At 38.5% G+C, this 26,644-nt stretch overlaps 1 protein-coding gene and 1 long non-coding RNA gene across 5 annotated transcripts in view; both read left to right on the forward strand.

Annotated features, from left to right (window-relative positions):
* Nucleotides 1-17,023, forward strand: part of MIPOL1 (mirror-image polydactyly 1) — a 276,778-nt gene extending 259,755 nt beyond the window's left edge. For 2 of the 4 annotated variants that reach the window (XM_075193212.1, XM_075193213.1), the window contains exon 12: nucleotides 12,774-17,023. In XM_075193212.1, coding sequence (XP_075049313.1) covers nucleotides 12,774-12,840 — 67 coding nt within the window. In that variant the 3' untranslated portion in view covers nucleotides 12,841-17,023. The remainder of the gene's footprint in view (nucleotides 1-12,773) is intronic. The other 2 variants (XR_012680290.1, XM_075193214.1) reach the window with 2 other exon arrangements.
* A 3,833-nt stretch (nucleotides 17,024-20,856) lies between these two features.
* On the forward strand, nucleotides 20,857-26,207 carry LOC142109433 (uncharacterized). Its single transcript, XR_012680372.1, has 3 exons — nucleotides 20,857-21,081; nucleotides 22,964-23,052; nucleotides 26,115-26,207. It is a non-coding gene; the product is annotated as an uncharacterized LOC142109433 (long non-coding RNA).
* Nucleotides 26,208-26,644: the final 437 nt, after the last annotated feature.

Here is a 26,644-nt window from a genome sequence, read left to right on the forward strand (position 1 = left end):
TTCATTTTTATGGACTATGACTAGAAAGATAGCAAACAAAATAAAAGTAAACACAAGAATTTGTGAGACTAAATAAAGCCAAGCCTAAATATAGTTTATTGATATCATAATTAATGAAGGAAGCTCTCCATTTATTATGCAACAAACCATAGTGCTCTGCAGTGCCAGACAGTGGGAAAAGCAGAACATACATAAAACAGGGACATAAAAGGTAAACCAAACAAATGCAGACATAAAAACAAAGGGTAGGGAAGGACCCTGCTTACAATCTAGTGATCCATTGAATGTTATGTTTTTAGTCAGTGTCTTCCAGTTATGTAATCTTTTTCATATTTTCCGATTTTGGTTTGTCTCACACTCCAGGATCTATTTATTCAGTGCAGCTTTTTTTTTTTTCTTTCTTTTTCTTGTTTACAATATGTCCTGGGGTCTGTCAGCTGGGCCGAGTATATATGTTAATGTAAATTTAAAAAAAAAAAAAAAAAAAAAAAAAAAAATTTTTCAGACGTCTATGAATACATTGAAAATTTTTATGTAAGTGGAAAAAAAAATATTGATAATAGCTGAACATACCCGCTAGCAACACAATACCTGCTTTTACTTCTAATCCTTGTATGACACATTGTAAACGGGGATGATATTGGGAGTGGGGTACAGGTACCCGATGATGGTAACACAGACAAGAAAGACAGCAACATAAAAATAACGATTAACATCACTGCGTCACTGAGTATATATGTACATAGCATAATTTAGATGTACAGCATCTCCCACCGCTGTTATACCGTCACCTGTAAATGCCGAATGAGCAAAAGGCGGCGACTGGGAAGGACGTCATTCGCACTGCTGACAGTGCGGTTGCTGCTTTTAAGGCAGCAATGAGTGTACCTGGCGCCAGAGTACATTTAGAGGCGCTGTGTCCACCCATTGCCGCCTTAAAAGCGGCAATCGCACTGTTAGCAGTACAAATGACGTCCTTCCCAGTCGCCGCCTTTTGTTTATTTGGAATTTACAGGTGACGGTATAACAGCGGTCGGAGATGCTGTACATCTGAATTATGGTATGTACATATATACTCACTGACGCAGTGATGTTAACCGTTATTTTTATGCCGCTGTCTTTCTTGTGGGTGTTACTGTCATCGTGATGGTGACTACCGCCGGACATTGGAACCCATTGCACTGGCTTGCACTTATACTTACATTTGGCAGCTTTGCGTTGCGGCTGCCTGCTGCATTGTTCACGTTCAGTGGAAGTCGAAAGCAATCGATTGGGTGGCCCCTATTAAACTCCCCCAAATGCAAGTACAGTAGAAGTGCTCATTAACCACTCCATGTCAAATGCATTCTTGTTTGATGTGCAGTGTCACTGGCATATGAACGTGCGTTGTTCAACCGCCAGTGGCTGCTTGGCTTCATGGACAAACTAGGCACATGTTAGAGCAGTACTGTTCAAGGGTAGCATGGAAACTGGTTTGTTTTCTTTTTTTTTTCTTTCAAAGTACTTTTTTGATATATTCATGGTAACGAACCTACAGCTACATATAGAGAGAATTGCGACTGTGTGCAAAACAGTTACTATTATAGGATGTATTCATTCACAATGCCTATGGCAGTGTTGGCTAACCTGTGACACATTACAGGTGTTGTGAAACTACAAGGTTGGTCACATCCAGGGGTGCTCCATGTCCTATCCTTTTCTAGTTATGGCTCTTCTCATCGGTGGAGCCAGGGCATGGAGAGAGAGCTGCATACATTTGGATGGAGAGTCTCTATTGTAGGTAACTGCTAGATGCACTGTGCTAAACAAGCAAATAATTAGAAGTACCTTAGGGGTTATCTTTGCAAAACAGACCTTCAGAGTCTATTTTGCACATCTAGCACCTAAAGTAAGGTACACAAAGGTTTTTCCTTCGGATAATTATGCTATTATTTTATAAGTTTACATAAAAACTTTTCAAAGGAAACAAATATATTGCTATACATAAGCTCATATCAATGATGAAACAAAATTATGATAACTTAAAGACTGAAGAAATAAATAATTTATATGAAAACTCATGTGTTGAAAAAATGGATTAAATGCATAGACACAAAAAAAGCACTGATGGAATTTCAGCGAAGCGTAACAGAGATTAGAGACGGCAAAAGGCACAGAAAAAAAAAAATCTGACATTTTTTGGACCAAGTGCTGTAATAAGGTTTAATGGTTTGTACTTTTATATGCCCTGGTGCTGTTTTATTTTATTTCTATACATGAAATGTTGGAGCATGCAGAGGCATGCGGTGCTCCTGTTCAACTTTCAATAGGCGTTTGACTTTAAGAAAACTAATCTACTCAAAGATGAAGGTACGTTTGCAAAAGTTGGCAGACTTCTCCGGAGTCTGAGATGGCTGTGATCTTTGCAGCATTTGTGTGTGTGAAATGTAATTTAACCTTATTGCTTAATGTTGAGATCCTTTACCTGTCATAAACTTTTATTTTTTTAATTTTGAGAAAACAGTGGTGAGCCACTTAAATAATATCTCTTCTTTATGGTTATAGTTGGGTTTAGCTGCTAGTTATAACCTCAGTTACCTGATTCATGAGCAGACGTTTGAGGCAGTCAAACCTGTCAATGATTTTAAAGGTACAGTGAAAACCCTACACCTACAAGTTTTAAAGCGGCATTAATAAGTCATTTTGTTTTAACCTTTTCCGAATGTGTACAATTTGGGTATCTCAATTTCTGAAAATGCCCAGTTCAGTTATTAAGGGGTAAATTGATCAGGCTGCAGGTTTGGAAAAGTGGAGATGTTGCCTATAGCAACCAATCAGATTCTAGCGATCGTTTTGTAGCATGTACTAAATAAATGATAGCTAGAATCTGATTGGTTGCTATAGGCAACATCTCCACTTTATCAAACCCACAGCTTGATACATTTACCCCTAAGAAACGGCATATTTCACAATATATTTATGTTTGCAGGTCAGATCTTGATAAAATTATTAATTTCATACCATGCAGGATAAGAAGGTTTTCATGGACACTGAAAAATACACAGGCATTATATATTTGACTTACCAGTTTAATGACCATGACATAGAACATTAAGTTTGTCCATACAAGATGTGATCCTGCCATACGACCCAAGCGACAAGAGTGACCGAACTTGGTGTAAACTTGCTGTTCCACGCTCAGGCCAATCACTTCTGTATCACATTGGGATCTCAATATGACCGCACACGTAGAGGTGGTCGTCTTTGGGCCAGGTTTACGGGTATTCCTGATAATGAACATTATTGGGCATTGCGCTTCTCATCACACGTCTGTCTCTGCAGAAATTAAATAACTCAGAATGGAATAGTAGAAGTTTTTAGTAAACAGTCTATTCTAATTGTTCAATAATTATAATTGTACAGTTTTTCTGCAGATGGAAAGCCTCATGTATAAATGACTGTAACAAACAGAATGTATGCATCCTTTTGTAATCATATTATATTGTTTGAGAAATACATTTGCCCACTTTATTATTATTATTTAAATGTTCAGTAAACTACTAAAGGGTAATTATTTGCCGAAAAAGAACTATATGTATCTTAGTAGGTGCATTTATTAATGTGAGAGCTCTGGCACTGGCTGATTGTTGGCCCGAAGTTAAATGAAATATCAATCATACATCCAGTGGCTCTAGAGAACAAAGTGGCATTACCCACTGGCATTGCCAGTGGCACCGTGCTTCAGACGCCATCACATCTGACATGCTGTGGGTAATGGCTTCTTGCACTTGTAATTAGGGGCCATTGGAGGAGTAAATGGAGCAGGCAACATCGGGAAAACTACACTGCAATGCAAATACTTCCGACCTCAAATGCAAAAGCTAGTTGGTAATGGGTGATTTGTAGAGATGCTCAGGCTCGGTTCCCTGAGAGCCGAACACACCCGAACTTAGCCGATGCGAGTACCAAGCAGGCTCGGCTCGGTACTTTGGCACGCTTTCGGAATTGAAAACGAGGCAAAACGTCATTGTTACGTTGTCGGATCTCGCGAGATTTGGATTCCTTTTTAAGATCCAACATAACAGTGGGTGGGAGGGAGGGTAGGCCGACAATTTCATCTTGCACCATTTTTCTTTTTTGCCACTGCTGTGTGCCAATGTGTCCTAGATGTCCTAGGACAGTGATGGCTAACCTGTGACACTCCAGATGTTGTGAAACTACAAGCCCCAGCATGCTTTGCCAGTAGATAACTAGCTGATAGCTGGCAGAGCATGCTGGGACTTGTAGTTTCACAACACCTGGAGTGTCACAGGTTAGCCATCACTGTCCTAGGAACTGCTGTGTGTTTGTGTCATTGTTCTGTCGCTCACCATCCAGCCAGGTCGCTGCAGTATTTGTCCGAAAGTGAATGAAAATAATATTGTGACCTGTGAGGTGGTCAAAATTGACTGCAAATGACTTGAAATTTAGTGTTATTGAGCTTAATAATAATGTTGGAACAAAAAAAAAGAGCAAAATTATGTGATTTTAGCATATTTTAGGATTTTTTAAAAAAAAATGAATACAGATCCAAAACCAAAACACGAAGCTAATCCAGATCCAAAACCAAAACTAGTTCACAGGGGTCAGTGAGCATCTATAGTGATTGGGAACGAGTGGCTTCCATTCCCATACCTATTTACATCCTGTTACTAGTAAAAAAAAAACATGTATTTTGATGCCGTAAACGAGCTCCACAATGTTTTCAATGACAGTAGAGAAACACTTCAGGATCATAACACAATAATGTTTTCATCAGTGTTCAGCTGTATGCACAGAAACACAAAGCACCCAATTCTGCACATAAATAAATTATATCCACACACAGGAAGTACATATTTTAAAGTCCATAATTGTTTTCTTTGTTGACTTGGTAAAGACATATTTTATGCCGTTTTTCCACAATAATTTGACCACGGGGGCACTATTGAATTTCTGCTTATAGATGGTTCAATATTAAGGCAAGCACAATAAATTAATATGTCACCTTTTAGAAATAACTGTAAATTTGGGAGGAAGTGATTTTTCCTATACATTATAATTTTTTCTCATGTTTTATACAACATTTAGAGAAATAAAATGTGAAACAAAGCTCTGCTAATTTCCCTTTAATAAAACACAATTGACTCTCCGTCCACACCCACACTACAAGACACTGAAAAGTACATACATCTACCCTCCGGAGATCTGAAAAGCCGTATCTATGGGTAAATGCAGTGTAAAGCTAGCCGTGAGTACATATACAAGGTTTATATCCATAAATAGCTAACCTGACCGATGAAGGACAGGTGAAGTGAGTCCATAAACAGGTGCAGTTATGTTTAAGAGAATTAAGAGGTGCGATTTAGTTTTCAAGATTTTTTTTGTCTGTTACTGTTTTGGTCTGTGACCACATACAAACACACAGACACAGACACAAATATATATTTTCTTTCAGGCTAACTAGACCTGGGGCAAACTACTTCTGTCGTAGAGCCAGTGATGTCATCTAATTTGCATGTGATCTACACTGGGTTATTGAGGCTAAGTATTTGTATAAACTGTTACTGCTAGAGGCTTCTCCTGTTTAATTTATATGGAAATAAGTTAGAACTTAAGTTTAGTCATACATTTAGCCCATGGCTGCTATTAATTACCGTAAAATACAGTAAAGGTTCATAAAGTTCATCAGCAAAGAAATCAATATTAAGTACTGTAATGGGAATGCAGGTTTATTTTGTGCGGACAGTGTGCTCAGCCCATCACACTAACTACTAAAGTTAAATGCAACTAAGTATTTGTGCTTGGAGCACAGAAAATGCATTTATTTTTACCTTTGTTACAAGGAGCTAACTTTAGAATCAAAACTAGAATTCCCATAAGTGTTCTCTCTAGCTATTTACCAAAGCACATACAGGGAAATTACTAAATCTAGCATAATTTTTTTGTCTTTATTTCTAAAACGGCTGCAATGCAAAACCTTAAAATTCTGTCACGGACGACAAGAGAAATTTGGGGCTCTGGTACAGCAATTTTTTTGGGGCCCTCTCCATAGATGATTAGGACAGTTAGGGTATCAGTATAATATGGAGCAGTATACAGATCTCATACCTTGGGGTTTATTTACTAAACTGCGGGTTTGAAAGTGGTGATGTTGCCCATAGCAACTAATCAAATTATAGCTGTCATTTAGTAGAATGTACTAAATAAATAACTAGAATCTGATTGGTTGCTATAAGCAACATCTCCACTTTTTCAAACCCGTAGTTTAGTAAATCTAGCCCCTGGTCTGGTTTGATATTTAGTCTTGTTTATGAAAGTGGCTAAAGCAGGTACTTGTATGTCATCTTTTAATAACACTACGTTGACACAGGAGACTGATGAAATAAAAAAACCACTTAATTGTTTTTCACTTTATACATGTACACATTTAGGTCTTTGTTTGGTTTGATATCATTTGGAAGCAAAGCACAGAAGATTGCTTCTACTTGTGTGTGCCTATGTACACACCTTTCCATCAGGGTTGGCATTTGGGGAAAGAATAGACGTCAATTGCCTGGGGCCCCAAGCTTCCTGAGGCCTATAGTGTATTATGTACATTGGACTCTGGTGGCTAATCTTCCTTTGTGCACCCCACCAGCATTATTCGGCAGTTAGAGCTTCTGGCACTGCCATGGAAAACAGAAGGTAAAAATGCCTCTGCCCAAATGAGCTTACCATTTAAGATGTGTGGACACACAAGGTAGTAGGATAACAATTGTAGCTGTTGGTGAGGAAAGTACGTGTGGCTGCTGCAAAGTGGAAACGGGCAGCACGGTGGCTTAGTGGTTAGCACTTCTCCCTCACAGCACTGGGGTCATAAGTTCAATTCCCGACCATGGCCTTATCTGTGTGGAGTTTGTATATTCTCCCTGTGTATGCGTAGGTTTCCTCCGGGTGCTCCGGTTTTCTCCAACACTCCAAAAACATACTGGTATTTTAATTGGCTGCTATCAAAAATTGACCCTAGTCTCTCTCTCTCTGTCTGTGTATGTTATGGAATTTAGACTGTAAGCTCCAATGGGACAGGGACTGATGTGAATGAGTTCTCTGTACAGCGCTGCGGAATCAGTGGCGCTATATAAATAAATGGTGCTGATGATGATGAATCACCAATATTAAAGCAGCTATTAGTAATTTGCATTTTTATGTAGCTACAAGTGGTATGGTTGCAATAAGGAGAGACATTGAAAGACATAAGAAATCAATTAGTCTTTGTAGAAAAGAGGATGGTGTATATGATAATACAATTTGCATGTCTCCACCCACATTGCAGACATGTAAGCACCATTCATGAAAAATTACCTGCTCTCCAGGGAGTTCTTACCATAAACGGGGGGATCTCCCAGCCAGTGTGCGAGAGTAGGCAACTATGATTTTACCAGCTTACTCTTAAGAAATTATCTTTAAAATAATGTTTTTGACCATTCCACCGGTCCCCTATAGAATATATGGTCTGCTTCCCGCCGATTTGAGTTTTAAGGGTTGTTTTGGGGTTAACAGAAAGTTTTGTCAACTAAATATACCGCCTTTGTGGGAGAGTCTCTACTTGGCTTGGAGGGACAAGAGACCGGGGAATATAACTTTGGGTTGGAATCGCTTAATATTGCGGATCTGGAGATACCTATAAAAGTCCTGGTTTGGTAGGAAGAATGTAGACTGAAGAGATTGGAAACCAATCTCCGCCAGTACAGATCTGAAAGATCCCAGTTTAAATCTAATTAGGATCAGAGGTATTTTTTGCCCATACATGCTGTGATTTGTGGCCAATCAGCACTAAAATGATTTAACTGGCTGTCAGAACTGCAACGGTTTCCTTAGGAGGACAACGTGATTGGATGTGAACTGATCGCATAATGCTCCACTCAGGGGACATCCTCTTTAGCCTGGAACACCGCATGGTTTTAAGTCTGTGAATTCTCTCCTACTCTTGTTAAATACAACAACTGGCTGTGGTCCAACACATTTAAGCCCTTTTCTTGTAATTCTTAATTCAATGTATATTGTCAAGTAGCTTCTACTTTTGCTACATTTTAAAACATTTTTGCTTTGCTCTGTAGGACAAATGTAAATAGGACATCAGAAAAACTGTCTGTATTTTTTATCTTGAATGTTTCAATGATGCTCCTCCTGATTATGGCAATATAATCGTTTTAAGTAAAACCATATTAAAACATGCTTTAATTAAGCCATACAATTCAGTAAACTGTTTTCTTAACCTGTCTATAGCCTATTGCAACATTCTCTGGCTACACAACAAATACCAGTTACAGATGATGTGTGCCGGGTTTCATTATCGCTGAGACAATAAGAAGGGTTAGGAAGAATTTTAAGCCTCTCCCTGGTAACAGTACGCATTGCAGACACCATTCATTTCTGTGAACACCGTTTAATTGGCAGCCCTTTCAGTTAATACACAGTCCGAGTATTCGGAGCACAACACAACTAAGCGCTGAGACAAAGTTCCACATACAGATGTACAGATACACCCTGTTTGCGGCTCATCAATTTAGGCCGCTACAGGGGGAGATGAGGTGGCCCGGTCCACCCTCCCTGAGTAGCCGTGTGAGCCACCTCATGTGCGAGTGGAGCCCTGTTTGGAGTGGTGGAGCTGCCCTGGATGTAAATGTATCAAGCTGCGATTTTTTTTCAGTGATTTAAAATCACTGCCAATGGCGAGAGATAACCGGCGATTTGAGTCACCAATTCGTCATATGTATTAAGTAGCTATTTTAAGTCTGAAATGCCAAATCGCTGTTGATCTCTCGCGACTTTGTGTCGATTTAAACTCACCCTTGTGTTTAGCTGAAAGACGCAATTTTCAAACCAATACTCATTTCTCATTGGTTGTAAGTTTTACATGCAAAACTCGTGCAGTTTTGACCTCACTAACATTTTAAAAAGCAGGCTACTTTCAGGAGCATAGAGAGAGCAGGTGACCGTTCAGGAGAGAGGTGATTTTGTGTTACAGAATGTGGAAAGTGAGCTTTGTGGGGGGGGGGTCAGTCTTATTTTGTTTAGCTGCCATTTAAAAAAAAAATGTTTTTTTTTGGGTTTGTATGTATGGCAAATATTTTTGTATTCTGCAACACAGACAAGTGACATTGTGCAGACTGTTATTTATGTTGATTTAAATTTAGATAGGAAATAAATATTTTCTTTATGCACACTGGTGCTACTTACTTGAGTAATCTGAGTACACTTATGATATTGTTTTTATTTTCCAATAATGCTTAAATGACTATTTAAACCAGATGTAACAAGGCACCTAGATGTGGACTTCAAATGGCCAAAGATGTGTTCTATCACCCCTCTATGACAGAGGTGTCATAAACCAGGATTGACACCCATATCCTGAATCACTTACAAATAAACTTAAATACATGTAGATGATTGAAACACAACATAAAAAGACCAAATGCCAAAAAATAAAATCAAAACACCCAACAAGATTTTTCCTACCAACACCATTTTCAACCACCCTCAGAGTAATGGGCATTTGGGTATCTTTATATAATCCTCCTTAGCCTGCATAGATCAATGGCTGATATGTTTGCTAATCCCGCCTATAAAATACAGCGTGTTGTAGAGCCACAAGTATGTACTTTATATGGTGAACCCCGTAATATTTTTTTTAATTCATTTTTGCCACTCTAAAACGAAAAACATGCTTTATTTAAACATCCATTGTGCCTTCTGTTATATTAACATTGCCCAGCAGTGAACAGTGATGTGTTTGCTAATCTCGCCTATAGAAAGCAGCATGTAGATTCTGGCGATTTTCAGTTCAAACTCAGGCGAGTTTGCAAAATCGCAGCTACATACATTTGACGATTTGTATAGCTAGAGTGGAAAAACGTCGGGACTGTGATTTGTAGCGGTCTTGAGAATGGCGAATTAGAAAGACATCAAATCATTTAATACATCTGCGAGTTCAAAGTTGCCCGAGAAAGTCGCTGAAAATGCAAAATCGCACCTTGATACATTTACCTCTTGGTGTTGCATAAAATGACTACTTCTACACTAAAGCTTATTATTTGCAAGTTTTATAGAAATTCGCATAGTCATGAATTTTCCTGTGATTTTGTCACCATTTGATAAGTTACTTTGTTCTATATAGCAATGAATAGCTTTACTGCATGGTTCTTGGAACTTAAACATGGCACATATATGATATCTATTCATCCTTCTCCGACTGTTCATTCTTTGTATAGATTGGTGACATTTTTGTTCCATTTAACATTTTCAGCTTCAAGACCTAAAATACAAGGTTGTATGAAAATATATCTAATGTTCATTACTATGCGTCAGTGTTTCATTCATGTAGCAGAAGTATTCTCTGCATATATGAACGCAATATTTAAAGGTTCATATATGCAGATAATACACTATGATAGTGGATCCCAAACTTTTTCAGTTCAAGGTACCCCTAAGCCAAAATAGTTACCAAGTAGTCCCCCTCCTTGCTTACCACTGGCACCCCTGTGAGATCGCCCAGGCACCCCAGGGAGCCTAAGCGCACAGTTTGGGAACCACTGCACTGTGACAATGTGCTGTCATTTTAAGTGAAACTAAAGTTAAAAAATCTACTTAAAATGGACTACCTATGTGCAGCCTTCCTGGGCCTATTGGTGGGGGGAGGTTTTCAGGGCCAAACACAGGATTTGTAGAGAGGGGATACCTCACCGCCAGTGGGTATGACCAGCATACATGGGGGCGTGGCTATATTTTTAAACAATTCCTGGCTACTCTCCAACTCTTGCTATCCCCATGATATACATGAACAATGCTGCGTGCAGTACTGTTAAGTACAGTAGTTAAATTATAACACCTAATCTTCTATACAGTCACCAGCATATAGAAGTTACCACTAGACTACTTTGAACCCCTTGCACTGCCATTGACCAGATGAGAAAGCAATTTGTGCACTAAGCTTCATGACATTTGTTGTAAGTCTCCCCCAGGTTTTAGAAAGTGGCATCATGTGCATAAGCATATCTGTGGTTTGCTGCTGGCTGTTCATGTATCCTGCCTGTAACCCGGACTTTTCTTACAGGCCCCAAGCGATTAACCACAGTGAAAGTGACTAGACCGGTTTTTAGATAAATGCTGTGCCCAAGTGCACATCTTCCCTGTGTTTTACACAAGCCCTAATGTATACAAATTATCATGGAGAAAAGTGACTCAGTAGACATTGAAGCTTTTCTACCCTACAAATTCTCCACTGTTAAGTGTAGAATAATGAATGTAATTAACTTTAATGATGTTCACTGCACCTTCACAAAATACACACTATAATGATTTTTACTTGAAGAACCAAACCAACCACAGTCTATACACTCAGTGGCTACTTTATTAGGTACATCTGCTCATTAATTTAAATACATAATCCCGAATCATGTGGCAGGAACTCAATGCATAAAAGCATGCAGACATGGTCAAGAGGTTCAGCTGTCGTTCAGACCAAACACCAGAATGAGGAAGAAATGTGATCTAAGTGACTTTGACAATGGAATGATTGTTGCTGGCAGACAGGGTCGTTTGTGTATCTCAGAAACTGCTGATTTCCCGGGATTTTATAATTAATAAATTATTTTCTTTTTGAGACTCTTAAAAACGCTGGTGCAGTTCTGCTCTATTCTATGAATTTTGTGAATGAATATATATATATATATATATATATATATATATATATATATATATATATATATATATATAAATAAAATCTTGCTTATTCTACCGGAATGTCCGGCAGACTCCCCAATTTCAGGGAGGACTTCTGCAACAGTAGACCATCTTTCCGGATTCCACATCACATTCTTCAAAAGGGCATGGGGCCTTGATGCGATTTGATGCGTATAATATCACCATGACGCCACCTCTGCTGAGGCATGAATTCAAATGTGTTGTTGTACAGCGAGAGTCAGAGCCTGGTGACTCAAAATATATTTCCACAAACCCCACTTGTCCCTTGACCTGTGTTTTTGTCCTCCAGGTGTGTCTTTTGTGGTTCTGGCTTATTCAATTTTTGTTTTGCATGCTTTATATGTTGACTTTTGTGATGGGCTTTTAGGCAAGTTTTTCCTCCACTTTTTAGTATAAGCAACACTGTACTATAAACCTGTGCGCCACTACTCCAGTCATGGGAGGGCTGGCAAATTTTAGCCCGGGGGCCAAGACTATATTAAAGGGAAAAAAATGCAGGTGGCCCAGTTACCCACCCAAGGTAGCCCACTATGGAACCGGCTCAGGGGGCATATGCCCCCCTGTCCCCCAGCCCAGCCTGCCCCTGACTCCAGTGTCCACAAACCTTTCTGCAGGTCATTTGCAGTGATGTAGGTACTGCTTTGCATATGTGACCAGTTGACAAGCAGCTTTATTACAGATTTTTCTACATCTTACAGATCTTGCCATGACCTCAACAGTTCCACCTTATCGTCAATGTCCTAATGATGTTGGAATCATTTAGGTATCTTTTTATAGTCTTCCCCTGCTTAGAGGAACCTATGGTTGTTGAGAGTGGGCATAAAGTCCAGGGAAGTTAGAAGGGTTACAGTATTTATTCAAAGCTGGAATTCTTCACTGGGCTTAATTTTTTAAAGAAAAGTGATTGTTCCCCTCTGTGGCATGAATTGGTAAACAATAACAATGTGTTCTGTAATGCAAACAGTATGTCTACCTAACAGCATTGCAAAATGTATCTTTATATTCTTTTTCTTCTTCTTGTGTTTACCCAGATTGGAACGACTGGTCGATGTTCTACGGAAAAAGGTTGGAGTTGGAAATGTTCGTACAGTGATTTAATCATCATACGATGGCACATTGGCACCAGCCAACTAGCATCACAGGACATGACATTTTGGCCAGAGACTTGCATTCATTTCAAAGGCATCAACTTCACCATCCACTGCTAACACTATAAATCTTGTATCCAGTTTGAATGATCACACAACAACTTACTTGATGGTTACAAAAATGACTAAATAAAGATGCTTGTAATTCATAAGCCAGTTTTACCGTAGAACAATGTTTCCCAAACCTGGTCCTCAGTGAGCCCTCACAGTGCATGTTTTCCATATGTCCTTGTTAGAGCACAGTTATATTTATTACTGATAGATACATTGTAACAGATCCACTAGTGGTAGTAATTATTACTTGTGGCCTGGAAAACCTGCCTGTTAGGGCTCCCCGAGGGCTGGGTTTGGGAAACTCTGCCCCAGAGGTATGGTTTAAGAATTACGGTTTCAAAGTAACCCTTTGGGCATTAATGAATATGGTCCGATATTTCCTTTGAAATGTATTTCTCACATTCCGTTTTGCCAGTTTCAATTAATTGTTAAAATGTCATTAGCAATAGGATATAGACAGCAAATAATAAGAAAGAAGTATAGGAAGGTTAATAGTTTTAGCTACCATTTAAGCCTTGTAGTATTTGGCAGAGAAGGCTTACATACTATAGATATGGTTAAGGATGTGTCACTGGTGTAAACAAACATCTACAAAATGTAACAAATTCTATAAAATATGAACTATATTGTTGATTTAGACCACGCAACAGACAGCTGTAGCTACAGACGTTTATAAATAGTTTTCAGCAGCTGAAGGTTTAATTAGGTTATATTCCTAATTTGTCACTGCTTCAGAACCACTATCTATATGTAAATTATACATTTGTTTGTTGTCTTTTAGTTATGTATTGAATTATACTAACAAAGTATGGTCACAGGTCACCCGTTATACTGCCAGTTTAAGTTTAAACCCATTATTTTAAAGAATGACTTAGGGATTTGAACATATTTTGTACTCCGGAATTCTAGGTAAAAGTGCTTTAATCTGTAGTTTCAAGGCTTGTGTGAAGAATAACACGATATCCTTGATGAATAAGCACACCAGATTGGTTATTATTGGTAAAATGTAAGTATTTAACCATACAGCATGCAGTAACTATATAAAAAAAACTAATTATTAGCATATTTTTTTTATTAACTCCTGCCAGTATCTTATTGCTGTTGTCTGAGGGTTTTGGTGGACAGGCACGGGGGTGGTTCCCACTAATGCTCCTTTTGCGTGGGTTTGGCTAGGCAGTCTAAGAAAATACTGCAAGAATGAGCCAATCAAATATTTTAGATGATTTTCCCTCCTATTGTTAAGCATGTTTCTGTATTATAGGGATATTACATGTCACATGTACAATGGTAGATTTAGAACAACATTTAAAAAAAAATAACTGATTAAAAGAGCTGGTTTGTGTTTTTGCATAAACTATTGCAGTGGAGAAAAACCACGTGCATCCTCTGCGAAGGTTTACAGGTAACCTTTTTCTCCTATAGTAAGTACAGTCAAGGAGCATCGCTTGTGAATGACCTCCTCACAGGCAATCTCCCTTGTTAAGCCAATATGATTAATGAGCTGGATTCATATTTATCACTAATACCAGCATGGTGGCACCCATTAAGACGTTTGTATAAATACTAAAAAAAAAATTTTTTAACTACTATTACTGACCATTTTTTTGCTTTTATCTTGATTATTTTCTGTTCAATATAGAAGATACTGCTGGTGAACTTTTACTTATTGAAGGCTAATATTCTATCGGCATTCTGTCGTTCACCTCCATACGTATGCTATCATACATATGTATACTGCCCTTTATACTTCATTATATTTCCAAGTCATTCATCTTGTTACCAGTATTATACCGTGAGTCTGAGAGGACAATAGTGAGCTCTGTCTGTTCCCTGACATGAGTCTGCAGTACATTTTAGTGCAGGGTTTTGAAATACCTCCACCAATAAAAGCTGTTAAGAAGCTTTTTAAGTGTGCAAACAACTCTTTTAGGTTGCTCATTGTCCTTGTTTTTGGTTGGGTGTGTAAGGTGTTGACCTTTTATATTATCTTTTCTCCTAAACCCTTCATATACTTAGGAGATTTATGGCTCCTTAAGTTCTGACCTTAACCCTCTAACCTTCTGATACCTAGATTACCTGTATCCCAGCACCAATCTATAGGGAACACCTGACCATTAAACTGCAGTAAAAAGGCTGCTTTTCAACCATTCACTTTGAGGTACAAGGACATCAGTGTCATTCAGGACTTGATTAATGAGCCACATTCTACAATACAATTTTTCTTTAGTAAGGTTAATCATGTTTAATCCCATCTTCCATGTCAATTTATGCTGCAAATTAATTAAGAGGTCTCTTGGTGCCTTTAATATATAAAGGTATTTGATAAGTTAACTGTGTGATAAAACCCAAGATTGGACTGTTGTCTTCTCTTTTTACTATTTTCTCCCAGAACCTTCAGTTGCTATCAGTGTTCGGAACTATCATGGGTGACAGGGGCAAGGCCGCTATGGAGCCTGGAGGTGAGGAGGCCCAGCAATGCTTGGTTGTCCTACTGTTACAAGTGCCCCACTTCCCGCCTGACACCCCCCTACCCTGTCTGAGGCCCCCGCTCTGCTCTAACTGTGCTTGCGCTGGCCCATGCATGTTCAGAAGAGTCAGTCTACCGTCCTACCCAAATTTTGTTATGGAGCCCGGAGATGCACTGTTCCGCCCCTGGTAACTCTTTCTTTATAAACTGTTAGAATGTCGTCTGGCTCTATCACTGGTCACTGCTATGTGTAAAATACCAATGGCATCAGATTCTGGATGCCAGCAAAGAAGAGGAAGACAATATAGTTGCCAATACTTGAAAATATTTTCCAGGAACAGTGCATCTGAGCGACATGAATTTGCTCAGCATTTTAAATACTTGTTTTCAATAACTGTGAACTTAACAAATAGACACAAAATGGGAAAAAAACCATACTACCTAGTCTTCTCCTCCAATACTATTAAAATAGAAAATGTTCAATTGAAATTTTAATTCCTGAAGAATTGGACATTATTGGCCAATAATTCCCTGGCTGTAGGAGTTGAGTTACAGGCTGTGCTGCCCTTGTGTGGGATACTTGGCAGAGGGCTTCTCATTCGGGGCAGGTGGCACATTCGGAGCAGCTCGGTCTCCTGCCTCAAAGTGCCCTTTACTTTGCTGTCATGGTCATGTCTGGCCCAACAAGTGGTGAGCTGTGGAATGAGAGCCGGGGGTTATCGGCACCCATGTTTGGGAAGAGAGATCTCTGCAAGTGGCCTATGGTGAACCCGTCACAATAGCACTGCACAGTTCTTGTTGCTCACCTGTCACTGCCAGGTCCTACACAAGCTGTGCTGAAGCCTGTGCAGTCACAATAGTAGTGACTGTTAGTGTGGCGGCACGCACTGAGCTAGCGGTCTTCCAAAATGTCCTAGCATTGCTAGTAGGATAATGCCTGGAAATCAGCCAATCGGCTTTGAGAGCTACAGACAATAACAGTCAAAACACAGCACAGCCAGTGTCATTCACTAGCACATTTGGTAAATGTCCAATGCTAAGAGCATTACTCCTTGTATAGTACTTTGTTTGTAGTGTTTTTGTGTGTTTGACCTTAGTGTGGTCTTCAGATTACTCTTATAGTACCTGTAAACTGCTCACCACTATGGTTCTAGGGAGGCACCATTGCTTTTATATATATATATATATATATATATATATAGGATAAATAAGGATAATGAGTACTGCCATGTAATTTACCATTGTAGCAGTAATAAACCAGTGTCATAAACTAGGCTTCTACTAGCGTAAAACTATTCAGATGTAAGCCTTATATTATGAACCTGTGTTTTGGTTTTGTTTTGTTTTTTATCATTTTCCGGGAAAAGACATTATTACACTTGATCTCACTCGTTGAGCATCACTTCTAAAAATCAGTTACTCTGAATACAATAGGAGTTGTGCAACATAACATGTATTTTATCTACAAGCACTTTATTAGAGTTTTATGTTTTACAGTAAACAAACCCTGCCCTACTTCAAACTATTCTTTCCATGTATGTATTATTTTATGTATTATATGTTATGTTACTGTGAATAAACAATTTTTCATCAACACTTTTTCTTATTGGGGAATGTGTGTATATTATAATTTTTTAATTGACTTAGTATGGAAAAGTATCTTGTAACGCTGATAAATATGTAAGTAGAAGATTTCATACCATAATGTAATTTAAAAATCTCAACATTTTATGTACTGATGGTACTAAGATAAAAATGATTGTCTTCTGCAGTGCTGCTAAGTGTCTTCATTATGTGATCAGGATTACAATGCTATCTATGCCTTCCCTCACAGAATTATCTACAGTTCTGACACGTTCCTGAAATATTTACATAGGGAATAATGTATCCACTAGTGTAGATTATAATTAGATTTGACGTCTGAAGAGTTCTGTGGCCTTTAAACTTTGAGATGACCTTTTACAGCCATAAAGAGTACAGAATACATTATCCCTTATAATACTAATATATATATATATTTTACAATATTTCATTATGTTTACATTTCATTTGTTTGACTATTTCATTAAGTCAAGGAAATATATTGATTATAATGTTGAGAGAAAGGGACGTGAGGTTAAAGAGAAGAAAAATTGTGGCAAACTTATATGCCAGCTGAGGGGACATTTAAGTAAATTGGTGCACAAGAGAAAGGTAGTGTTTCCTATAGCAACCAACCAGGTTGTAACTCTGCAGTTTAGAAAATTAATGCTATTATCTGGATGGTTAGTACTGGTAACGATATTTTTTTGTGTACCAGTTCTCACACATTTCTTTTACTGATTTTAGATGTGTTTTGCTAAAATCAAGAAGCATTTTTGTTTCTGCCCATTTGTAGCTTAGAAGCCCTAACCACTTAAGTGTAAGGTGTTCTTGTTGTCATTGGTAAAACTGTTTGCAATTTTATATTGTAATACGTGTTAACTTAGAACCAGAGTGTATTGTGTGTGTAAAGGAGAAACGCTGGAAATAATGGAGATAGCTGCTGTTAGTAGAGATATTCTGACATCCCAGACACAATTGCAAAGTTAAGAGCAATTAAAACTTTGTATAAACGTATGTGAACAATTACATTATTAAATTGTGTTATGCTTAATAAAGAATACTGCTTATGTGAAAAACATGCTGTTGGTGTCAGGGCCCTTGCTACTCCAGGCCTTCACCAAAGCCCTTGCCAGGTGTTTCATAAGCCATGAAGGGCGTTTTCTATGCACGTAGATAGGTATCTAAGCTGCGTGACCTGAACCAAAAACTGGGGTACAGCAGTGTTGTCTCCATAGTGAGCACCAGACTCAAGTTACCAACCACTGCACACAATCTTTCCTTCTAATAAGTGTAGATCTGCATCAGGGAATAGCATAATGATCAACTGCCTGTAAATAGTTCCCACAACCTGAATCTTGTTTCAGGCCTATATAAACTGCTTCCTGAGAACCATACGTTGCCATTTGATTCAGTTTTGTATCTTTGAACCAGCTTCTCTGGTCCAGACTCTATTAGAATATTACTTGTGTTTTGACCGATGGCTTTGTACGACTACCCTTTTGACTCTTAACCCTTTTGGCTCTGGATAACTCTCCTTTTGACTATTAATCCCTTCAGCTTTGGACCACAACCCAGCTGGCTCTTCTCCCCTGGCAATGCTCTGAACACTTTTAAACAAATTTTTAAAACAGGTAATTTAAAATTATTTTTAAGTTCATACTTATTGAAGATGTATTGGAAATGTTGAATTGTCATGGATCTACACAAGCGCATGGCTTTGTTATCAATATATGAGAGTCTATAATTCAAAGGATCCCTAAACATGTGATAAGGAGGACTTTGACACTTCTCCTAGACCTACTAACTTCCTTTTCTTTTATAAAATTGCGTATAAACTATATAGTGGTTTGAGTCCCATGGGAAAAATGCTATATGTGTTTTTGTGATAATAAGGTTACAGTGCAACATTTATAATTGCTTTGTAAAAGGCCAATAATATCATAAACATTTCCCTAAAACGTCCATGCTACCTGTGTGTCATCACTCATTTGAAAAGATTCTATAATAGAATGTATAGAAAACAAGCAAAACTAATGTAGATATCATACACACAACTTTTTTGTATAAAAATTACATTTTACGACTGTGGATTAATCAATGAATTCATGGACAAAGTTCATTCCATATCAATTTGCCATTGGGATTATTAGTTTGCCCATAGTCATAAAATTGTGTAGACAGATCAATGTGTACATAAGAATTGTGTGTTGTCTGTGCATGTGTGTATATCGAGTGTGCATGGTAACATGAGATGGGATTTTGGAAAGGTACAATTAGTTCAAATGTGCAAGCTTGAACTTAACAAATGTTTAAAATATTTCAGCTTTTTAGACAGTGCCAAAATAAACCATCTCTTTTCTAAAGACGATGTATTATGTTCGTCTCTGGCACTGAATATCCTTCAAACATCTCAGGTATTTCTTCTAAATCTGCACAGGACACGTGTTCTAGACTATGACATTATAGTCTGATGTTATCTAAAAGACAGCAGCCCATCCCAGACCCACAAAATATAGAAGACCTTCTACTATAGAAGACCAAAATAGTGCCACATAACATGTGTAAGATATGGATAATGTCAGGAATCTGGATAATGTCAACATAGACAAACCATGTAAAGATATATGTATTCTGAGGACACATGAGTGACACTTGTCCTTTTCCAAGCTAAGGGGATGAATCTTAACGTGGAATTGGAAACTACAATGCAGAAGTGTCATAGATTCTGTGCAACTGCTGCTCCCTATCAAAGGTGCAAGGGGGTGTGGTTATGAGGTCATTGGAACCAATAGGAAACATCCTGCACCCACTGAAATGCTTTTATTAATGTTAAAAAGCATGACTTTTATTGCCAGTGGGTAACTAGCCTAAATTTTTCAGATGTGTTTAACTTTTATTAGAGACAGTTTACATGACTCACTAGTAACTTAATTTGTGGTATATGTCTACATTTTTGCTAGTAACATAATCAGTAGCATCTTCTCACATTTCTTCATCTTCCTTTTCAGCTGGCCTTCTTATGTACCCATATGTTCCCCTTAGTGGAGCACAAGGAGCTGCACACTGAAACTGTTTTCCTGGAGCCTCTCTTTTTCTGTAGTATAGCACCAGACAAAGTATGTCGTTCACCATTCTAAAAGCAAATGCATGTAGAAATATAAGTACGTAAGGACCCTGAGAGTTCTGAACGCTTTGTACAAAGGTAAGGGAGCTTAGAGTAACTGCTACCTTATTCACATTATATACATTCATTTATAAAGCACCAGCATACTCCTCAGTGCTTTACATAATTTTGTCTCAATGGATACCTAGCTGCCATCTTTACAGGCCGTGTATGTTGTCATCCTAGCAATGTGGCATTAGGACATGGAATTCCCAATGAAAAACAGGAACCCTCCTCTCTGGGAGTGGATTATCCCCTTGTCCTAAATCAGTAATTGTGTGTCCCACATGCTCATCCGACTTCACCCATCACTTAATCTTCTATTATTTTACAAGGAAAAACAGGTAGTTTTTAAAGACCAAGCGCTAAAAGTAAAATGTAAATAGCAAGTGAACTGAACATGAAACATTTCCTATTCTGTCCTAGATGTGTGTCTAGCTTCCTTGTTTGGTGAATACAGACCTATGATATGCCAGTGCGGACCATTTGATAATGTGTGGCAGCACCCATTAATTTTAATACAGATATATACGGATAAACAAGTTATGCCCGTAAGAACTGTAATACAGAACAGAATGAAACCGCAAAATGAAAGTAATCCAGCAAATAAATATTTTCTCCTTAATGAATGTAGGGTCTCTCTATTTTGCTGAATTTCTCTGGAATCCTTCAAGCTTTGTTTGCTTTGTGAATCACTGAGCAGCCTTGATGTTACAGGGGCCAGCGACATGTCTGCACTAACCTTGGAACATTGTACAGAGACAACGTGTACAGCGGAACTGCAGGTCAGCTGAGGGACTCCAGTTTTCATTCCTGTTGCCATGTGATTGTTGCTGAAATATCCTGTTCTAAAACTGCACTTTGGCCCCTGGACATATACAGGACCTAGTTGTAAAGGCAATTACCGGACATTGCAACAGACTGTAAGCACCTTCCCAATACTTGTATTTCTCCATCTCCATAGAGTGTATTTAAAGTGTAAGCTCTTTGTGGCAGGAATGTCAATCCTATTTTTTATATAGTATTTGTTTAAAATTTTGTATTGTTTGTTTTTTGTAATTTTGTAAGGCACTAAATACCCTGGGCCTGATTCATCAAGGAAGGACCACAAAAAAACGCACTTACATCAGGTATACCAATGATTCCAAACCCATGTTCTAGCATTCAAAGGCAACCGTCATCACAAGTAATCGGCACTTACACCAGACCTGTAGTTGGTGTAAGTCATACAACAGAAAGACACCTACCTTTGAAAAGCCCAAAGCTTGAATCGGACACTGCTGTGTGTGCTCGAACTACACACATCTTTACTGTACATTGACCACGTGCATACATCCATTCCCCTCCCCATTTCACCCATGAAACCGTAGACTGTAGTAAGGGTTCTTTGCGCTCAAAGATGAATTGGATATTGCTGCATTCCCTGGCGTATGAGCTGGTTCTGGGCATGCGCAGAAAGATTTTGCGCAAAATATGGCATGTCTCAGCATTTGCATTCCTTAATGATTCAGGCTCAATGTGTCTAGTGCCTTTATAGGCTATGGTATACATACAGATATACATACATATTACACATGTGAGAGGGAAAGCTATGACTGAGCTTGCCAGACATTTGCACAAATAGAATAAAGTACCATGCTTAATTACCTCACAACACCATTATCTCCAATATCTCTATCAAGGTAAAAACAAATTCAAGGTTATATCATCATCACCATTTATTTATATAGCGCCACTAATTCCGCAGCGCTGTACAGAGAACTCATTCACATCAGTCCCTGCCCCATTGGAGCTTACAATCTAAATTTCCTAACACACACACACACACACACACAGACACACAGACAGAGACAGACTAGGGTCAATTTCTTAACCTACTAATATGTTTTTGGAGTGTGGGAGGAAACCGGAGCACCCGGAGGAAACCCACGCAAACACGGGGAGAACATACAAACTCCACACAGATAAGGCTGTGGTCAGGAATATATATATATATATATATATATATATATATATATATATATATATATATATATATAATTTTATACTTTCAACAGATGCTATTTTGTAGCTATCTAGTTAGACCCATTAAAAACTGATGAGAACATTGGACTGTGGTGTAACTAAAGGCCGCTGGGCCCTGGTGCACAATCTAAACCAGGCCACATCATGTAACCCACCCTAATAACATACCGCATACTGCACAACTGCCTCCTGATTTATCTGCACCCTCCCCAGTTGTCTGCTTCACTTTTGCTGGCACCCACTTGTCTGCCTACTATATGTGTGCTACATATAAAAATAAGTAGTATTTTCTTGCATACAAATTGCATTTGCATATTTCCACCCTTTTCTAGATTGGCTCTAACGCTAACTGAGGCCCAGAACGTACATTCCATAGGGCACAGTTAAAGGATGTCAATGTGAGGGAGTACAGCTGATATTTGAGATTTGCTGGATTTGGATATTGTGCAGAATCAGAATAAAGTGTATGGGAGATGGGCGTGGATGGACCTGGATTTGGTGATATTTCACCAACTGCTACAAGCAGAAGGATTGAGAGAAAGAGAAGATAATAGTAAGATTTAAAGGGTCTTATTTTGTGCTGATTGGTTGAGGATTTTGCAATTAAGGAACAAATGGCGGAGAGAAGTTCATGTATCTTAATTAACAATACGGCAATATGGACAAAGGTTTGTGAAGCGAGGGGGGGGGGGGTGATGTTGTAATGATGGCATAGAGGCATAGTAAGACAGACAATTTGTTTAACATTGTGACATAAACTTGGCGTATTTTCTTGACCAGGGCAGAGAGAGGCTGAATGCAGTTTCTAGCTGTAACAGATGAAAACTGTTACTGATGGTCCTCAGATCTTGTTTGCAAGGAAATCACAGGTGCACCCAACTAAACTGCATTTATCCATTTTTTTTCATGCATCAACTTCTTTCATTTTAGTTCTTGTAATCTGTATCCTCCTGTGTCCCTCTTGTGTAACTCTTCAATATTGAGCACTTTAAAAAAAATATGCACTTAAAGCAGCAATCCCATTAAAAAGGAGATGTTGGCGGACTATAAGAAGAATTTGGTATTTACCAGAAGAAAAAAAGAAAATGTATTTGTACGTTGCCTGACCGTGAGAAAAGGAGAATATTAACCGGTTCTACTCTGCAGACCAGTCTCGGATATGGAGGAGTAAGGAGAAAGAGATGAACTATGGATTTTAGGTCTCCTTAGGTAACGAGAGTAAAGATCCTGGGACAGAAGAGGAAGACTAGATAGGATGATGAGCTCTGCAGTTTAGCTTCTTGTCTTTTATAACATTTCTCACTCATGACCCTGAATAGCAAGGATTGCACACAGTTTTACAACTATTTAATTTACCTTGTTAGCCTTTGTGTTGTGAGCTGTCTAAAGCTGGGTACACACTGCAGGGTTTTTGTCCAATAATCGGCTCAACCAGCCGACATACGACCACTCGTTCGAAAGTCGGGTCAGTGTGTGTAGTGACACGATGGTCGAAAGTCTGCCTAAATAGACGATCATCGCCTCATTTGGTTGGTCGTACCTTTTAATTTTTTCTGATTAATCACCTAACGATCATGTAGTGTGTACACACTCATGCTGACAATCTCCATAGAGTTTACAGAGTCGGGCTCTTTTCAGCCGATGTTAGCACTGAATGTCAGAGTGAATAAATGTAGAGAGTGCTGTAGAAGGAATAATTCATTTGTTCGCTCTGAGACAGAATATTTCGTTTCAGAGTCACAGAAGCTAACGAAATTCGTTAGGAGATGTGGATAGCTATAACAAGGTGGTTTTAATCAGTGTGACAATGTAACAGTACTGAATGAATGAACGAATATTGTGCTGTCATTCTCCGGACTAGAGGACCAGACAAAGGACCAGATGAAGAGCACAGATCTGAAGGTAAATCGTGTCAGTGTGTATGCATGAATCACCAGACTGATCGGACCTTCAGTCGCCGGTATAATCGTTTGAGATAGCATATTGGTGTGAACAATTCTTCAATGTGTACCTAGCTTTACGCTCTGATTGAAGTTTGTTAAGCAAACAAACATGCACAATAAAAAACTAAAATAATACCCATTCACACTATAGAGTTATGTACCTAAAAATTAGAATTTGCTGTGAGTGACAAACTATGACCATAAAATGAATGTAATTATTTATTCAATAAAACCTTGATGCAGGGCTGCCTGTACCTGGACACTGTTTTGCCTGTGCTAAGCAGCAGATGTGAGTATCGTAGGAGGCCCACACACTGTGCGTGGAGATGCCCATGTTATATCATGGTAGAGATGCTTCTCCTTCACGTCATTTGGGGATCTATGTTCAGATGGGTGTTTCTTTTCCTTTTTTTTGAAACCGCTAGGGTAAGATTTTTCATGTTGTTGCATCCAGGATTGCGGAAAATGAAGCAGTTCTTATTTATCATGCCTGTATCTGGTAAATTCTAAAGAAAATATAGACATTTTAAGAGGCTGTTTTGTTTTGTAGTTTATTTTAGAATCCCACTCATGTAAGTTCTGAGGCGTATTAAGAGTATATCAAAGCTAATTAGGCATACCTTACTTCTACAATATTAGTTTTTCATCATCTTTACTTTTTGTTGTCATCATATGTTCGTTATTTGTATCACAGTCCCCCTCAATGTACGGCGCTATGTAATATGTTGGCGCTTTATAAATAAAGGATAACCGTAATCTCTGGACATCTGAAGACTACTGTTCTCAGCGGCAAATCTAGACTTTATTTTTAGAGTGGGGGGTTTAACATAGTCAAGCCCCCCTCCACCTTCATTTTGATTGGCTGGCCAGGTTGGCCCTGCCCCTTTTGATCAGCATATTGGAAATTTAAAATGTATGTTTGTGCTGCTGGGGGGGGGAGTGATTGCCCTGATCGAAACCCCATGCCCCCCGGATCTGCCACAGGTTGTTCTATTCTCACTAACTTTTGAACGACACTTGTTCATTCAACATACCCTATTTAGAAACCAGAAATAGCCTCAAATCTGGACCTATTTTGACCCCTTATTTCCTGAACATCTTAAAGTGTACCTATTGCCAACTATTCAAATTTCTTTTGTGTTTTAGTTCACAATTTTATGTTGTAACCCTTTTGATTTAAGTAAAGTTATTTATCTGATACATACATCAAGCACATACTAGCTTTAAACTCTGTTTACTAAATGATTCAAGAAACACAATAAATGCCTAAAACTCACAATAAAACACAGGTGGGATATAATTATGTTGTATTCAGGAGCTAGAGAGAGATTTTGGCAAAGAAAGAGCAATAGGAGGATTTGGATTCCTCTCTCCAAAAGAGGTAGAGCTGAGTGTTAAGACCTTTAATTAGCTTTTCCCTTCAAGGAAATCTTTGCATCAAGACTGTATGTACCCACAAAATAAAAGTGAGATGTGTTCTTATGTTGAGATTAATTCTCAACAAAACAAATATACTTAACGCACTATAACAATTAGAAGGTATCACTTCAACCATTTTGAAAACTACAACAGATTAATGTAAATAATAACTTGTGCATCAGCTAAATATCATTTATTCTGTGCAATAAACCAGTGCTAAGAGTCTTTTCTGTAGTACATGATTCCCTATTGTAAAGACCACTGTTTGAAATTAGGGCTCACAGTGGTTTGTAAAGAGTATGCTCAGTTTCATCTTGTACCTCCTGCAGCTTCTGCTCTAATACATGCCTGTCTGATTGAGGAAGCAGCAGGACTGGGCGAGAGCTCTGGTTGAGGCACAGATTACCAGCGTCGCCTGCTTGTCAGATCCACCCCCAATCACTGCCCGAAACACAAAACAACCTGGGTGTCCTGCTCTAGAAAATCCACTGCTGTATCTCAGCACTAAATCGTAGTATGGTTAATCCCACTTCTGCCTCCCTAACATATTGTTCCATCTGTTCCCTCAGGATAAAAAAGGCCGGCCGCTAATATATGTGAGAGTGGAATGGGCAAGCCGAGGAGAGGACAGCGGAGAAAGAGCGGTCCCAAGAGACTGACAAATAAACACGTTTTACAAATGGATTCCTGCAGTTAGGCCTATGCCCGCAGATAATGTTAAATAAATTACCACTTCTAAAGAAGGGACTTCTGTGATCTCCAGACCTCATGTATATCAACTACCATAAGCCATAAGCTCAATTAAGCTTTCTTACTTATTAATTTGCCCACAATAGGCATTTCTTCTGGAGCTGAAAAGATAGACGTCACAGAGTCAGATTTAACAAGTAAATGAGTATATTGGTGTTTCTTGAGAGAACCATAACTGCTATAAAGGTTCACGGTATAGTTGCCTGAATTTTGCTTAAAACTCAAAACAAATTTAAAAGTATTCTTCATAATTTCTACATGTACTCTGAGGCTTAGACCTTGATAGTAGTAAGCAATTAACTAATTAATATTGTGCAAAGTTCTGTTTCCAAGGGTTATTTTAATATTT

This window comes from Mixophyes fleayi, chromosome 12 (genome assembly GCF_038048845.1).
Source record: "Mixophyes fleayi isolate aMixFle1 chromosome 12, aMixFle1.hap1, whole genome shotgun sequence".
NCBI lineage: Eukaryota > Metazoa > Chordata > Amphibia > Anura > Limnodynastidae > Mixophyes > Mixophyes fleayi.